The sequence below is a fragment of the Vigna unguiculata genome, chromosome 10 (assembly GCF_004118075.2).
Source record: "Vigna unguiculata cultivar IT97K-499-35 chromosome 10, ASM411807v1, whole genome shotgun sequence".
Lineage (NCBI taxonomy): Eukaryota > Viridiplantae > Streptophyta > Magnoliopsida > Fabales > Fabaceae > Vigna > Vigna unguiculata.
In genome coordinates, this window is record NC_040288.1 from 26,818,989 (window position 1) to 26,834,307 (window position 15,319).

Below are 15,319 nucleotides of genomic sequence, written 5' to 3' on the forward strand. Positions count from 1 at the left end.
TAAATATTTTCTAGACAGCATCAGGTATACGAAGGAGGTGGAGTTCCTCTAGCTAACTCAGGGAAGCAAATTAGTAACAGAATATGCTGAGAGATTCAAGCATCTTAGCCGCTTCTACACTATGCCACTCGATGAAGAATGAAGATGTAGGAAGTTTGAGAATGGTCTTCGAGGAGACATACGCCTGATGGTGGCCCCACTTTCCATTAAGGACTTCGCAACCCTAGTGGAGAAGGCCAAAGTGATGGAAAAGATGAAGGTTGAGGTAGAAGTTCAATGCCCGCAGCATCAGAGGATTGAAGGACCATTTGGGTCCAAACCGAGCCATGAGGAGAGAAGGAAACCATATGATAGACCTCACCATCAGTCTCAAGGGTCTAGGAGCTTCCCTTCACAACAAAGCAGAGTCTAGTGCTTCTGGTGTGAAGGCCCTCATCTAAGGAGTGTTTGCCCATAGATGGAAGGCTTCAGGAGATGCAACAATTGTGGCAGGGAAGGCCACTTTGGCTAGGATTGCCCCACCCTTGCGAGGGTAGTGACGTGTGCTCTAGTTCAGACTCCTGCGCAGAATCAACAGAGGAGAGGAGGCAATAGGTCGGGTGTGTGTGATGTCAAAAGTAGAGGCAATAGGCTTAGGTAACCTGGTTATGGGTTGTTGTGTGATAGCGGGTATAAATTGTTGTATGCTGTATGATTCTGAAGTGACACACTCATTTGTGTCAGATGCTTGTGTGAAACGGTTGGGTCTGCCGGTGTGTGAGTTGTAGTGTGAACTTGTGGCATCTACTCCGGTGTCAGGTTTGGTCAGGACATTGTCCTTGTATGCTAGATGCCCAATGGAGGTAGAGGGGCGTAGATACAAAGTAAATCTAATCTGCCTACCTCTACAAGAGTTGAAGGTGATCTTGGGGATGGATTGGCTCTCTGCCACTCGCATTCTTATAGATTACTGAGAGAAGAGGTTGTTGTTCCCCAACTCAGAGGATCCTGAGTTGTTATCGTCTCAAGGGGTTATCAAGGAGATGCAAGATGACGCGCAATGCTTCATAATCTTTACGCATCTAAAGGTGGAGAAAGAAGAGGGGACGTTAGTCATACCAGTCGTGTACGAGTTTGAGGATGTGTTTCCGGAGGAAGTACCAAAGTTGCCTTCTAGTAGGGAAATGGAGTTCTCTATTGACTTGGTGCCAAGAACTGGTCCAGTTTCGATGACTCCATATCGTATGGCTCCGGCGAAACTGGTGGAGCTCAAGAGTCAGATAGAGGAGTTATTGGGGAAACAGTTCATATGACCCAGTACTTTGCCTTGGGGAGTGCTAGTGTTGTTGGTGTAGAAGAAGGAAGGGAGTTCACGTCTGTGTATGGACTACAAATATTTAAACAAAATGGTGATCAAGAATAAGTACCCCCTTCCCAGGATAGATGATTTAATGGATTAGTTACATGGAGCATCGATATTCTCAAAGTTTGATTTGAGGTCGGGATATCATCAGATATTAGTGAAGGCAGATGATGTGCAGAAGACAACCTTCAGGTCCCGATACAGATACTACAAGTACGTGGTTATGCCTTTTGGTGTGACCAATGCTCTGGCTATGTTTATGGAGTACATGAATCGGATCTTCAGGCCATTCTTGGATAAGTTTGTCGTAGTCTTCATAGACGACATACTTATCTATTCCAAGACTCAAGAGGAGCATGCCGAGCACCTAGATTAGTACTTGGTATTCTGAGAGAGAAGTAGATGTATGCTAAATTATCCAAGTGTGAATTTTGGATGAATGAAGTGTAGTTTTGGGCCATGTAATATCAGCCCAAGGCATTATAGTGGATCTAGCAAAAGTAGACGTGGTGGTTAAGTGGGAAAGTCCCAAGTCAGTAACAGAGATAAGAAGTTTCATGGGTTTGGCTAGCTACTATAGGAGATTCATAAAAGGATTCTCCAAGATAGTGGCGGCTTTGACACAGCTTACCCGAAAGGACCAACCTTTCATTTGGACGGATAAGTGTGAGGAAAATTTTCAAGAGCTAAAGCGAAGGTTGATGAGTGTTCATATACTAGTGATCCCTAATGTTGGTAAACCTTTTGAGGTTTATTGTGATGCCTCTCATCTAGGGCTTGGTTGTGTACTAATGCAAGAGAAGAAGACGGTGGCCTATGCTTCAAGACAACTTAAGGTGCATGAGAGAAACTACCCCACTCATGACCTGGAGTTGGTAGCCATAGTGTTTGCCTTGAAAATCTGGAGGCACTATTTGTATGGTGCCTAGTTTCGTGTATTCAACGATCACAAAAATCTCAAGTACCTATTTGATCATAAGGAACTAAACATGACATAGAAGAGGTGGATGGAATTCCTGAAGGACTATGATTTTGAGCTCTTATACCATCTGGGGAAGGCAAATGTTGTAGCATATGCCTTGAGTAGGAAGGCAGTTCATACTACACACCTCATGATCAAGGTGGTGGAATTGCTGAAGAAATTCAGAGAATGAAGTTGTAGGTTGAGTTGGGATCAGAGTTCATTAGGTGTAGTACCCTGACTATATCTAGTGACTTCTTGATCAAAGAAAGACAAATGTTGGATGCCAATTTGAACAAAGTGAGAGAACAACTTGGATCAGATGAAGCGAAGGATTTTACCTTGGGTAATGATGGTATACTGAGGTTCTAGGGCAGGGTGTATGTACCAGATGATGTTAAGGTGAAAAGGTTAATCCTTGAGGAAGGGCACAAAAGTCGTCTTAGTTTACATCTTGGCATGACTAAGATGTACCAAGATCTCAAGGAGACCTTCTAGTGGCAGGGTATGAAGAGGGATGTGGCATAATTCGTGTCTGCCTATTTGACATGTCAGAAGGCGGAGGTTGAGCATCCAAGACCCGATGGAATCCTACAGCCTTTGGAAATACCAGTGTGGAAATGGGATAGCATAACTATGGACTTTGTGACCCATTTGCCACGAACCTTTAGAGGTCATGATACGATTTGGGTTATATTGGACTAATTGACCAAGAGTGCTTATTTCTTGGCAATGAATTTGAGAATGCCTATGGCCAAGTTGGCTCAGCTGTACACTAAAGAGATTGTGAGGTTGCATGGGGTGCCGTCAAGTATAGTTTCAGATAGGGATTTGAGGTTCACTTCACGGTTTTGGCATAATTTGCAGAGTGCTTTGGATAACAAACTAACCATGAGTTCAGCATATCATCCTCAGACCGATGGTTAGTATGAGAGGACGATTCATTCGCTTGAGGACTTATTGAGGACATGCATGCTGGATCATCTGAGTGATTGGGATGAAGTCCTACCTCTGATAGAGTTCACCTACAACAATTGTTTTCATGCGAGCATCGGCATGGCACCATATGAAGCTCTTTATGGCAGGAAGTGTAGGACTCATTTGTGTTGGTATAAAGATGGGGAAGCAGTATTGGTTGGACCAGAGTTACTAGAGCAAACTACACAGAAGGTGAGGATGGTGAGAGATAGGATGCAGGCTTCTCAGAGTAGATAGAAGGCCTATGTACACCGTAGGAGGAGACCTTTGGAATTCACAGTTGGAGATCACGTGTTCTTGAGAGTGACTCGAAACACTGGTGTGGGAAGGACTCTCCGCTCGAGGAAGCTTTCTCCTAAGTTCCTTGGCCTTTACCAGATCTCAAGGAGGATTGGGTCGGTGGCTTATGAGATTGCTTTGCCTCCTCAGTTGGCCAATCTCCATCCGATGTTTCACGTGTCATAGTTGAGAAAATACGTGTTTGACCCATCTCATGTGCTGGAAGTTGAGGATGTACAGATCAGGGAGGATCTCATTATGGAAGTACCACATGTTACTTTAGAGGATAACCGAATTGAGGAACATCAGGGAAAACCAGTCAGTCTACTCAAAGTCATCTGGAATCGGAGAACATGTGACTCTACTTGGGAGTTAAAGGAGGATATGATGAAGTCATATCCACATCTATTTTCCTAGTAAGTCTTCATTTTTTAGGTCGAAAATGAATGTTGTTGGGGAGAATGTAAGGCCTACTTATATTTTTGCCCTAATATTTAAAGGCTGCCCCAAAATCAGTTGGGCCTAAGGCAGGCCCATAGGGTGTCCAAACCCCTAAACCTGCCCTAACCATTCATTCACTTCACTTTCAGAAAAATTGCCTCCCCGCTTTGCTAGGGTTTGGTCCCACCTCTTGGTCAAGCAAGCTCAAGCTTTTCCGCTCCACGTAAGTTGCGTCTTAGCTCATATTAGTTCTCCTCTAGTCTTATTTTCGTGTTTCCTCTAAGGCGCATCTCAATGACTTCATTTTTGTTATGTTCCGTTATTTTCCAGCTCATTAATTTCTTCCTAGAGCTGTTGTACTCCGTTGTTTGTTGTCGAACTCTTTTGCTAGCTCTTTCCAGGTAAGGGAAGCTAGGGTTCTGCGTTTTAAATTCATTTTGCCTATATTTGGTTCTGTCTTGCACTCTTGGTGCTTGTGTGGTGTTCATGATGAAATGAGTATGCATTGGTTGCTATTTTGGATGAATATTTGGCGTTGCAGGCATGGAACAGTGAGGGAGAACTACTAATTTCGCCCATCGAACACTCGCTCAGGCTGGAAAACTGAGTTTTGAGCGAAAAGCCATATCGCTCATGCGAGACGGCCTCACCTAAGCGAGCGTTCGCAAAACCTCCCAGGGCCTTTGTTCGCAGTCTCGCCTAAGCGAGAGTCTGCAACTTGAGCAAGACTAATACTCTCGCTTGAGCGAGGGCTCCTAGCTTGAGCGAGACCTGACGCAAATTGCACTATTTTCTCACATGATTGTTATTGCTTGTATATTTGGCTGGTTTGCTACATTCAAAGTATGAAGTATGTGAATATGCATGAAATCTCTAATTTTATGGGCTGGATTGATGTGTTTGGTATGACCTTGTCATGGAAAACGAATGGGATGGTTGGTTATAAATGTTGGTATGTTAAATGGCTTTATGTTGGTTGGAGAAACATGATTTTGGTGTGATCAGGACGTAATTCCATGATGGTTGCATGGTGGTGTCTCATTGGTCAGGGTATAATTCCATGGATCTCTTGGTGAGTTCTCATGGTGGTGCCTCATTGGTCAGGACATAATTCCACGATTGTTGCGTGGTGGTGCCTCATGGTCAGGACATAATTCCATGACCCCTGTTAGTGGGAGTTCATGGTGGTGCCTCATTCTTAGGACGTAATTCCACAAAGTTCGTGGTGGTGCCTCGTTATATAATTTAGTAAGGATTCAAGGTAAGGATTGCATCCTAACACTCTAAAGAGTCAGTTAGTCTCATGTAGAGCGTACTGACTCAAGTGGTGAGAGTAGCAGGAGGCCTTAGATATTTTAAGGCTAACCTTGTGAGTGATAGGGTGAAACCCATTGGCAATTGGCTTTGCAGAGTAGTAGAGGCCACCACAAATGCAAGCATCCGATGAATCCGACTAATTATATGTATCCGGATAAGTCGTGTCTTGAGTCTTAGTGTATTGTTTGCGAGTCATCACATGATTGGTTGATGTATGTATCTTGGACTATGAAAATGGATACAATTGTATGATAAAACATTTTTCTACTCTTGTTTACCCTTTTTGCTTATTTGTATGTCCTATGTGTGGTTTTCTCTTTTTGCGATGATCATCAATTTATTGATGGGAGCAGATGCGAGAACTCCTCGTGGTCAACAGGGTAATGGAGATTCCGCTGCATAGCTCATCTTGGGTTGGATCTCGCTCATTCGAGTTTTCTTTCAGGGCCATGGCCCATGTATTGTCTTGTCTTTGAGCTTTTATTTTGAATACAGTAGATCCATTTCTCTATTTTGTTATTAGCATCGTGGTGTGCCTCGATATTTCAGTCTAAGTACCTTGGATAATTGTGAGGAGTGATATTATACTTCATGACTTTGCTTCTTATATTATTTTGTGTAATATTTTCATTTAATTAAGTTTATTTATTAAATGGGATGTTACAACAACCACCTGTAAAAGATATGGCTAATGAACAATTTTCTAATGTTAAAGATTGCAAGCAAGTAAGTTGGATGTTAAAGATGGCCTCCATCATGGACTCCACCGTTGGGCCTCTACTTCTGTACTTTCCATAAGGAGATGAAACTCATGAAACACTACTTTGTTAATGTTACGTATCTCTAAAGTTCGAAGGGTGGGAGGCGCATGGATAAAAGAAACAAGAAGCTCACAATTTCTAATCATGAGTCTTTGTAGAGCGGAAAGGTGATTTGGCAAATCTCCCTTTAGTTTGGGGTAATCAAATATGGAAAGTTTCTTAAGCACGAGTGTAACAAGAAAGGAAAAGCAAAAGTTTGTTAGCCACGTGGAGATGATCATGGATTAGCAGGAAACAGAAAAAGTGCACGCGTCAGGAAAGAAAGTGTTTTATTAAAAGACTATGCAAAATAAGGAGAGGCGTGTATGGTATGACTTTCTTTCTGAATTCTCTGTCTCCTTCCCTTTTGAATATTCCTCTACTCTATTTTTACCATAGCGTTCTTATCTCTTTTCCAGGTTGACTCATGTTACATCGGGGCCTAAAATTTCATAGACATTGTTATTGTCTTAAGTTTCAATTCTGTTAATTTCATATTGTTCAGACTTCTCTATTATATACCTTCGTTATAATATTCAAGTGGCCCAATTAGAAATTGCGATTAGGGTATTGTTTCATTGGTGCTTTCGTTGCCCTTCATGGCTGAAAACACAAGATTAAAGGAATTGTAGAATGTGGTTAGCAAACCAGGAGATAAAATACGATGGGCCATGGATTTATTAGAATTGTGTGATCAAAACTAACGTCAGCATATGGCTCAAGTTTAGTAAGATGCCAAAGTTTGTATGGATCAATTACAATCCACGATTGACATTCTTATACAAAACAATTCTTATACTCTTGGAGGTTCGAACTCAACAATTGTACCACCGTGGATCACCTGACTGAACACATTATTGCTGGCTACTAGTATATTTCTCTTGGGTTTCCGCATTTTGATGGTTAAACTTTGGTGCTCGAATGGATTTTTAAGGTAGAAAATTTTTTTATTATCACTGCACACCTGATGAAGAATGTGTTAATATTTTTGCAATCCACTTTGATAAAGACGTGGTGCCCATGGTTCCAGATGTTACATTGATTATCTACTATCAAGTCATGGACTAAATTGACATATGCCTTAGAATCATAATTTGGCCCTTCACCCTTTGATTGTCCCATGGTAGATTTGTTCAAAATGCAACAATCAAGTTCTGTTTCGGATTATTATTTAAAATTCATGTCATTGGCAAACACATCTTTTGGTTTATTGGCTGGAGCTCAACTAAATTGTTTCTTAAGTGGGTTACATGTGGAGATTCGTAGGGATGTTGTGGCACAATCACCGACCTCTTTATTATGAGTAGTTTCGTTGGCAACATTGTATGAGGCCATGTGTTTCCCAAATGTTAAAAATAGTTCTTACACTACTACACCTAGTTTCGTTGGTAATGCATGCCTTATTTCCTACTCCATCAGGTCTACCTCTCAAAGTGAATAAAAATTTTAAGAAAATTAGTCCAACTGAAATGCAAATTCGAAGGGAAAAAGTGTTATGTTAATTTGGTGACGATAAATTTACCTTCAATCATTGTTGTCCTAACCATCAATTTATGTTCTTACAATTAACTGATGATAATGCAGAGGATCATAACTTTTCAACTCCCGTTGAAGAAGAATAAATAGTATCCATGCAAGACACCATAACGGAAGACCATCATCTTTCATTGAACGCATTGAAAGGAAGCATGGTGTAGGACCCGGGAAAATTAAATAAATAAGTACATATTTATTTTTAATATAAATGCAACTGAAGAGATGTTTATAGAAATTAATGCGGAGAGTTATGATAAGGAGCAATGATAGCGCAAGTGGTTGAGTGTGTGGAGTGGTCTTGAAAGGACTTGAGTTTGAGTCTTGTGTATGCTATTAGTGTTTTAATTTTATTATTTAATTATTTTTCATGCATGGATGGTTGTGGGATACAAAATTAGAAAGCCTTGTGTGCTAAGAAACATTTTCACAAGTCATTTTTAAGAGTTAAACAAAACCTAAATAATTCCTCTTAATGAAGTATAGGGAAAATGACTCAAGATCGAATCCAAGGAAATGGTGCATATCGAGCATAGCTTGTATAACTTAATCTCGCTAAAATGAAAATAAAACTAAAACAAAGGAGGAAAATTAAAATAAAGAAAAGACAAGAAAAAGGATGTAGAATTAAATGTCTAAATTAAACTATTTTAAATGCAAGATGGAACTAATTAATGACATGCATAAGATAAAAATATGCCATGAATGCATGATCTAATTATGCATGGAACCTACTGATGTAGAGCAATGTTTATGCTCAAGCCGTGCAGATTGCAATTTATCCCAACTGTCATATATGCATCAGTGTAGTGAAAATGTGAATATGTATTCAGAACCAAAACTCATGCATAAACTGAATCATGGTGCAAAATGCACAAGAAAACAATGCTAATAAATGCATAATTGAATGATGACAAATGTGCGTGAATACACTATGCATAAATAAAAAATCTAAGATGGAATCTAAATGAGAATGATGAAATGAATAAAAAAAGGGAATGAAAATGAAAGATTCATTGCCAACTTCATTAGAGCATGCGTGAATGTGCTATGGTGGCAGCAAATCAGTGATTGCAAATGTGCATTATGCCACGAATTTGATTGAAACCTGCAACATAAATTGGTCTGTGACAGCAACAGATATCTAATACATTATACAATTGAGAACCTAACAATCGGAAGGTTTTCATTATTTTATTATTTTCTCAACAAAAAATTCAAATTTTTTTTTACCACAAATAGAAATACGCTTATGTGGCATTTGTTTTCAGATGAAACAAAAGTTGTCTCACCTCTCTCTTCCTCTCAATCTCCTCTCTCCTACTCCATCACTCTCTGTCTTCTCTCTTCATCTCTGTTGCATTCATCTTTTTCTCTTAGATTTTTACTCTCAAATTCATGACCACCGTTACCAACAACAAAAAGGTAAAACTTTTATGTGTTCTTTCTTTGTTCTTGATGATTTACGAGTTCTTTTTTTTCTGTGATTTCTTCTTATTTTTGTTGGGTTAATGTTTTCAGAACTACTTTTCTTTGTTAACCAAATGTGTGGATCGAGGTTTTTGTCTCAGATCTATTGTTGCATGGATTATTTCTTCTCAGACCTACTATTGGATGGATTTGTTCTTTCAGATCTACTTTTCTTTTGGTACAAGATGTGTTTGATTTAGGTTTTTCTCTCAGATCTATTTATATATTGAATGGTTTCTTTGCTCTCAGATTTGCTTTTCCATGTATATTGTTCAAGGGGTTTTTTCTTCTCAGATCTACCTTTCTTTTGGTTGGTGTTTTGCTCTGAGAGCCTTGAGCAACTTGACGAATACAAAAAAGGTAACAAGAATTTTGTTTTTTTGGTTCTTTTACCATCTTCTCAGATCTACTTTGTTTTATATTATTTTTGTTTTTCATGGATAGTTTTGTAAAATCTACTTATTTTTGTTTGTTTTTTTTTTTCAGATTTCCTTTTCTTTGTTGACAAAATGTGTTGGATCGAAATGTGTTTTTTCAGATTTCTTCACCCATCTCACTTCAAAGGTAACAACTTCTATTTTTTGTCGTTCTTTTCACATCTTCTCAGATCTTTTTTTTTCTATTATTTTTCTTTTTTATGGATATTTTTTTCTAAGATCTACTTATTTTTGTTCTATTTTTTTGTTGGATAAATGTTTTTTATTGAGATGTTCTTTACTTTGTTTCATTTATCTGTTTCATTGGTCTTTTGTTCTCAGATTTACTTTGTTGTTTGTATTTTCGTTCTTCTACATTTGTAACTACTTATTTTGGTTATATTTCTCTTCTGGATGGTTAATCTTGCTCTTAGATTTTCTTTTTGTTGTATATTATTCGATTGATTTCTTTGGGTTGATTGATTGTATATTGTTCGATCAATTGATTGTATATTGTTTTGTTTTGTGGCCTAACTATTGGAAAATAAGGATGCAAACTTTCATTGAATCTATAAACTAAGGAATTTGGGATGCAATAGTTAATGGACCATATACTCCTAAATGTATTGTTGAAAATAAGCAGGTGGACAAGCCTTGGAGTGAATGGACTCATGAAGAAAGGAGAAGAGCTCAATATGATTGCAATGCCAAGAATATCATCACTTCATCTTTGAGTATGGATGATTTTTTTAGGGTCTCCCAATGTAAGAATGCAAAGGAAATGTGGGATGTCTTAGAGGTTACACATGAGGGGACGAATGAAGTGAAGAGAGCAAGGAAGCATGCCTTGATTCAAGAGTATGAGCTTTTCAAGATGCAAAAAGGAGAGTCCATAGTTGAAGTGCAAAAGAGGTTCACTCACATAGTTAACCATCTCATGGTCTAGGCAAAGAATTTGACAAAGAGGAGCTAAACATCAAAGTGCTTAAGTGTCTTGATAGAAATTGGCAACCAAAAGTGACTGCCATATCTTAATCGAAGGATTTATCCATCATTACAACAATTGCACTATTTGGCAAACTAAGAGAGCATGAGATTGAAATGCAAAGTCTAAGTGAGCTTGAATCAAGTGAGGAAAAGGTAAAAACCATAGCCTAGAAGGCTAACTCCAAGAAGAATGATGAAACCGAGGAAGAGGTTGCTGAATCAAGTGATAATGAGAACTTGAATCCACTAGTCAAGAGGTTTGGGAAGTATCTCAAGAGGAAAGGCAACAAAGGTAATCAAAGAAGGTACATTTCTAAACAAAATAATTCAAGTAATTCTTCTAAATTCTCATGTTTTTATTGTGGAAAGCAAGGACATATCAAGTTTGAATGTCCTAATGTTAACAAAGAGAATGAGAAGGTTGATGACAGGAAAAAGGAGAAAAAGGCCAAGGAAATACATGCCTACATAGCTTGGGAGGACAATGATGATTCAACAAGCACTTCATCTCAAGAAGAAAGTGAGGAAGCAAATTTATGCCTTATGGCCGGATATGAATCATCTTCATCAAGCCAAGTAAGTTCCTTGTCATCTAAGGATAAAAATGATTATTACCAATTGTTGCATGACTTTGAAGAGTTGCATAGTGAGGCAAACAAAATTGCTGTCATGAACAATCAGCTAAAAGGATTAAATAGCTGGCTAGAAAACAGAGTTAGCCAACTAGAATCAGAATCAGTTGACTTCAAAACTGATTTTGAACATTTGGAAATGATTTATAGTAATTCAGTCGATTGTTCTAAAAAATAGTTGGCTATAAAACATTGTGAAAATTGCACTACTTTGAAAAATCAAGTGAAATATCTTTTGAAAACTTGTGCAAAGTTCACAAGAGGAAAAGCAAGCCTGGAAGTTGTTCTTGGCTCTCAAAATTGTGTTTTTGGGAAGGCTGGACTTGGTTATACACCTACCTATGAAAAGAAAGCCAAGAAGTTCTCTAGTTTCTTTTCCAAGAGTGAGCCAAATTCTATGCCATTTATTTCTTGCAACTATTGTATGAATAAAAGTCATGTTCTTGAAAAATGCTATGCTAGAAAATATGATGTACCTAAGGGATTTATGAAATGGATCCCAAAAGGATTTCGAAAGGCATAACCATGTTGGATCCAACCTATCGAAGGGTACCATGCAATATTAATTTGTTTTGTAGTCATAAAACATGAAAAGAAATGCCTATGGTACCTAGATAGTGGTTGCTCAAGGCATATGACAAATTACAAGTTCAAGATTGTAAAGTTGGAGTTAAAGGATGAAGGATTTGTGACTTAGAGTTTATAACAAAAGGCTAATGATTGTTGAAGATTTAGTGTATATTGTATTTGATGAAACTAACCTTGTGCAGTAAGATCAAGAGCCTAAGATTGCAGATGAAGAAGATACATTGCAGGAAAAGCAAATTGCTGTAGAACTGGAATCTGTTGTAGGAAATCAGCTAGCTAAAAAGGAAATTCAGTCAGCTGAAAAGGAAATTCAGTCAGCTGAAAAAGCTGCAGACAACAACTTACCCAAGGAGTAAATTGAACCCAGGGGATTATCAAAGGATAACATAATTGGTGACATAGAACAGGAAGTATCCACTAGACGCAAGCTTGCATTCTTTCAACATGTTGCATTTTTTTCTCAAATTGAACCTAAGAATGTGAATGATGCATTATGTGATAGTCATTGGGTTGTTGCTATGCAAGATGAACTTAATCAATTCACTAGGAATGATGTGTGGTCTCTTGTTCCTAAAACTGATGCAATGAATGTGATTGGTACAAAATGGGTGTTTAGGAATAAAATGGATGAAAATGGTAACATTGTTAGGAATAAGGCTAGGCTAGTTATAATCAAGAGGAAGGTATTGATTTTGATGAAACATATGCACCTATAGCTAGGCTAGAAGTTGTGAGGTTATTGTTAGCATATGCTTGTATGTTCAATTTTAAACTTTCTCAAATGGATGTGAAAAGTGAATTCTTGAATGGTTTCTTAAATGAAGAAGTGTATGTATCATAACCCCTTGGCTTTGAAGATCACCTTTATCTTAATCATGTTTTCAAATTGAAAAAGGCTTTATATGGTTTGAAACAAGCACCACGACAGTGGTATGAGAGGTTAAGTAACTTTTTTTCATCTAACGGATATGTTGGAGGTGTTGTTGATAAAACACTTTTCATTAGAAAGCATGCAAGTGATGTAATACTTGTTCAAGTATATGTAGATGATATAATCTTTGGATCAAATAATAACTCCATGTGTGAAGAGTTTGTTGCAGCCATGCAGGGAGAATTTGAGATGTCTATGATAGGTGAGTTAACCTACTTCCTAGGGTTGTAAGTGAAGCAACTTAAGCATGGGACATTTTTAAGCCAGTCAAAATATTATTTTGACCTACTGAAAAAGTTCAAAATGGAGGCTAGCAAAGAGGCTGCCACTCCAATTGCTATAAATTGTCTTATGGATGCAGATGAAGCTGGAAACCAAGTTGATTCAACCAAATATAGAAGGTTAATTGGTTCCTTGCTATATCTAACTACTAGTAGGCCGGATATACAATTTGGTGTTTGCTTGTGTGCAAGGTTTCAATCCAATCCAAAGGAATCGTACTTCAAAGCTGCAAAAAGGATTCTCAAGTATCTGAAAGGGACAACTAATGTTGGATTATGGTATCCTAATGAATTTAACATTGTTCTTAGTGGTTTTTCAGATTCAGACTATGTAAGGTGCAAATTGGATAGAAAAAGCACAAGTGGTACATGCCATCTACTTGGACCTAATCTCATGGAATATCAAGAAGCAAGCATGTTAAATGTAATGTCTTAGTGTTATATCATGTTGGTAGGCTATATGACATATGTTAGATGTCTTGTGTGCCTTAGTGTGTCTCTTTTAATCTGTTAAAATGGGTTTCAACAAGTTAAAAGGCTTGTTGTATATAATTTCTGGTATGAATGCATTCAGTCAGTTGAATTATTTTTCAATCGACTGATTTCAGCTAAGTCAAGTGAAATCAGTTGATTGTATGGAAAATCCAATCGGCTGTTTTCACTTAAATCAAAATATATAAGTTGTGTTTTTGCGAGCAGGGGTGCGAACCTGAGTTTTTGAGCACGAAACTTTGTCATTCATCTTTGGAAAGCTCTTTCTCTCTATAAAGCTTTTTCCCTACAATACACAATTACAACTCGTGTTTTGAAGATTTTGGTTGATCTTGGTTGATCTTGGAGGCATTTGGGCTTGTGAGTAGCTTGAAGAACACATGTATGGTTGGCTAGGGACAACCACCATCAGGTTTGGATGTTCTTGTGCCTCTGGTTGGTTTGCCTGATATGATTTCATGTCTGTAAGTGTGATTCTTGCAGGGTGTGTGTCTATATTTTTGTGAGTCAAAAATCTTGTGAGTGAACCAGTATAAAAACAATTGTACATTTATCTATCCCTCATCTCACTTTCTTTGAAACTCTTTAAAACCTCAAGAAAACCAAGCAATTTGATTTTTTGTGTGATTTAATGTGTTCTTGTGTAATCTAAGGTTATATACTTGTTAAAAACATTGATTGGAACAAGTCTTGTATGTAAAAGATTGTTGTTTGAGAAGAATTTGCGAATTCTGCATTCTGCATAATTCTCTAGTATTTTAGTCGACTAATTTGTCTTGTTAATCTATTGTTTTATAGTTTCAAGAACAAATTAGTCTGTTGTTTTATATTTTAATCGACTAAAAGTGTACTGGTCTGCAACATTTACATCCAAACTTTCTAGTCTATTAGATTCAATTGAAAAGAGGTTTAAGCTTTCGAAAAAGTTTTATAAAGCTAATTCACCCCCCATCTTTGCTAAAATTACCATTTCAAAACTAACAAAGTTATCCATTAAGATGCACCTCTCTTTCCTGGAAGTCTATTTAACAAGCTTTTAACTTATTTGTTTTCAGAAAACCTCTTTCAAAAATGAAAAATCATTTTTCATATGAAAATAATCAACAGTGTGATTTTCAAGTGAACTATAATTATTATCCACAGCAAGCACAAGATCCATACGATTATCAGCAGCAAATTGTCACACCTACTTCTGCATTTGATATAAGTGGGTTAACTTTACGATAATTTAATGATCTATATCCTAGATCATCTTTTTTGGGATATAAGCAACAACCATCATACCATGAGCAACAACCATATTCTAAGTGTCCACCTAAGCCATCATATGTTCCATTTGGTTCTCAACAACAACAACATGCACCATCACAACAAGTTGCAGCAATCAATGGACCATCCTATAGGAAGTTGTGTTATTAAGGGATGGATAGAGAAAAATTAGACACCATAGATGAAAGGTTATGAGTTGATCAACGATGCAAGATATTGAGCAAGAATGGTATAGAAATGATAAAGTAGTATACGACATGATGGAGGATACAAGTAACAACAACTTTGTAGAATTACTTGGTACTGTTAATACCACCCTCCAATGCCATCCGAGATTTCTTGAAACCCCAGAATTTAGAGCATTTCATCATGAAATAAAAGATATGCTTCTAAAGTTGGCCATTAGAGCTGAACAAATGTCGGAAGATTTAAGTCAGCTAATGAAAGAAAAATCTATGGAGGCCACCTTAGAAAAACTTATGAAGTTGATAGTTGAGCAAAGGCATGAAATGATAATGTTAAAGAACATGAATCAAAGGATGAAACAATTGAGCACTGATGTGAACAAGTACACGATTCAAATGTTAGATCCACAAACATCA

General features: G+C 37.7%; 1 protein-coding gene across 4 annotated transcripts; it reads left to right on the top strand.

Moving 5' to 3' along the window:
• Positions 1–8,924: 8,924 nt before the first annotated feature.
• Positions 8,925–12,341, top strand: LOC114166485. 4 transcript variants are annotated; one of them, XR_003599939.1, is made up of 5 exons: positions 8,925–9,076; positions 9,371–9,481; positions 9,608–9,685; positions 10,181–11,100; positions 11,927–12,341. XR_003599939.1 is itself a non-coding variant. In XM_028051224.1 (5 exons), the coding sequence occupies exons 1-5, from the start codon at positions 9,050–9,052 to the stop codon at positions 10,198–10,200; spliced, it is 318 nt and encodes a 105-aa protein (XP_027907025.1). In that variant the 5' UTR covers positions 8,943–9,049; the 3' UTR covers positions 10,201–11,788. The 4 variants fall into 4 exon arrangements, 3 of the variants coding, with proteins under 3 accessions (XP_027907023.1, XP_027907025.1, XP_027907024.1); XM_028051224.1 differs by lacking the exon at positions 11,927–12,341 and adding an exon at positions 9,173–9,299 and having other exon boundaries at positions 8,943–9,076; positions 9,416–9,481; positions 10,181–11,788; XM_028051222.1 differs by lacking the exon at positions 11,927–12,341 and having other exon boundaries at positions 10,181–11,788.
• The last annotated feature ends 2,978 nt before the right edge of the window (positions 12,342–15,319 follow it).